The 1826-nt window shown below is 35.4% G+C and overlaps 1 protein-coding gene across 1 annotated transcript in view; it reads right to left on the reverse strand.

Annotated features, from left to right (window-relative positions):
• The window catches only part of VWA3B (von Willebrand factor A domain containing 3B), a 136800-nt gene that overhangs the window by 49064 nt on the left and 85910 nt on the right, over positions 1-1826 (reverse strand). Inside the window, 1 exon segment of the mRNA XM_025045043.1 lies at positions 237-367. Coding sequence (XP_024900811.1) covers positions 237-367 — 131 coding nt within the window.

Here is a 1826-nt window from a genome sequence, read left to right on the forward strand (position 1 = left end):
CTGGTTACACTGGGTATCAATCAAACCAACAACTGTGACCTCCTTAAGTCCTTCGTTATTAAACTATCATTTTTAAAAGATAGTTTTCTTTGTTTAAAAAAAATCCTTACATAATCACTCTATGTGATTCTTTTCACTAAAAGAAGTCTCACAAAGCATTGCAGAAGGAAGAAGGGCCAAGGAGAGTGAACAGAGCATGAGAGAGCCCCCCAGTGACGACGGTTTGGCATGCTCACTTATTGTCTCTTCCCTTTTCTCCATTGTACCACCAGTCCATGATCAAGGACTCGGAATAAAGGTTTTGCACCTTTTTCAGGTCACTGCGTCCCTGCTCCATTTCTTTAATTAAAAGAGTCAGATCTTCACTCTGCCAAAATGAGAAGTGAATACACTATGAGATTATATGAGTTCGCACTGCAACCATTCTAACATAAAGCCACTATATCAGGAAAAAAAGGTAAACAATTCATGTAGTTTTTCCATTATTTCATTTTTAAACAGCTTTCTTGTAATTCTCACTTGATAAGCTGAATGTATGGAAAGTGTACCATTTAAATAGTTTTGACATTCACACCCGTGAAATCATCATCGTAATCAAGATAATAAATATATCCATCGCCCCCAATTTTCCTTGTGCCCCAGTGTAAATCTGCCCTCCCTTACCTCTGAACCCCTTCCCCCATTCCAAAGCAATTATTCATCTGCTTTCTGTCACTGTAGTCTCATTTTTCCAGAATTTTACATAAATGGAATCATATGGTGTGTACTATTTTATCTAGCTTCCTTCACCCATATAAGTATTTTGAGATTCACTCATGTTGTGGCATGAATCAATAGCTCACTCATTTTTATCACCGAGAAGTATTATATACTGAACACCAAAATTTAGTCACCTGTTGATGCACATTCGAGTTGTTTCTAGGTTTGGGATCTTATAAACAAAGCTATGAACATTTGTGTTTAAGTCTTTGTATGAACATCTGCTTTCATTTCTCCTGGGAAAAGATCTAGGAGTGGAACAGTTAGATCATATGGCTGGTGATGCTAAACTTTTAAAGAAACTACCAAACTGTTTTCCAGAAGGGTTGCACTAGTTTACATTCCCACCAGTGAAGTATGAGCATGCCGAGTCCTCCACATTCTTACAAACACTTGGTATGGTCAATCGTTTTAGTGTTACCCATTCTAACAGCTGGGCACAAGTATCTCATTGTGGTTTTAACTTGTATTTTCCCTAATGACTAATAATGTTCTTATTCGCCATGCATGTTCTTATTCACCATGCATATATCTCCTTTGATGAAGTATCTGTTCAAATTTTTCGCCTATTTTTTGAGTTTCCTTATCATTGGTTTCGAGAGATCTTTCTATATTCTAGATGCAAGTCCTTCATTAGATATACAATTTGAAAATATTTTCTCCCAGTCTATAACTGTCTTTTCATTATCTTAGCATTGTCTTTTGTAGAGAAGCTTTTAATTTTGATCAAGTCCAATTTATCGATTTGTCCTTATATGGATCGTGCTTTTGAAATCCTATTAAAATTTATTTGTCTAAGGTAACAAAGGGTTTTTCATATGTTTTCCTCTATAAGGAGAAAAACCAAGGTCTTATTAGGTCCATAAACTATTTGAAGTTAATTTTTTAATAAGATGTGAGGTATGGGTCAAAGTTCATTCTTTGCATATGGAAATCCAATTGTTCTAATACCACTTCAATGGGGAAAAAAAGCCATGACCATCCTCTCTCCATTGAATTGTCTTTGCATCTTTGAAAATTCAGTTATTCATATAAATGTCCATCTACTTCTGGTTTCTCTATTGTGT

The sequence above is a fragment of the Pteropus alecto genome, unplaced genomic scaffold, assembly GCF_000325575.1.
Source record: "Pteropus alecto unplaced genomic scaffold, ASM32557v1 scaffold223, whole genome shotgun sequence".
Lineage (NCBI taxonomy): Eukaryota > Metazoa > Chordata > Mammalia > Chiroptera > Pteropodidae > Pteropus > Pteropus alecto.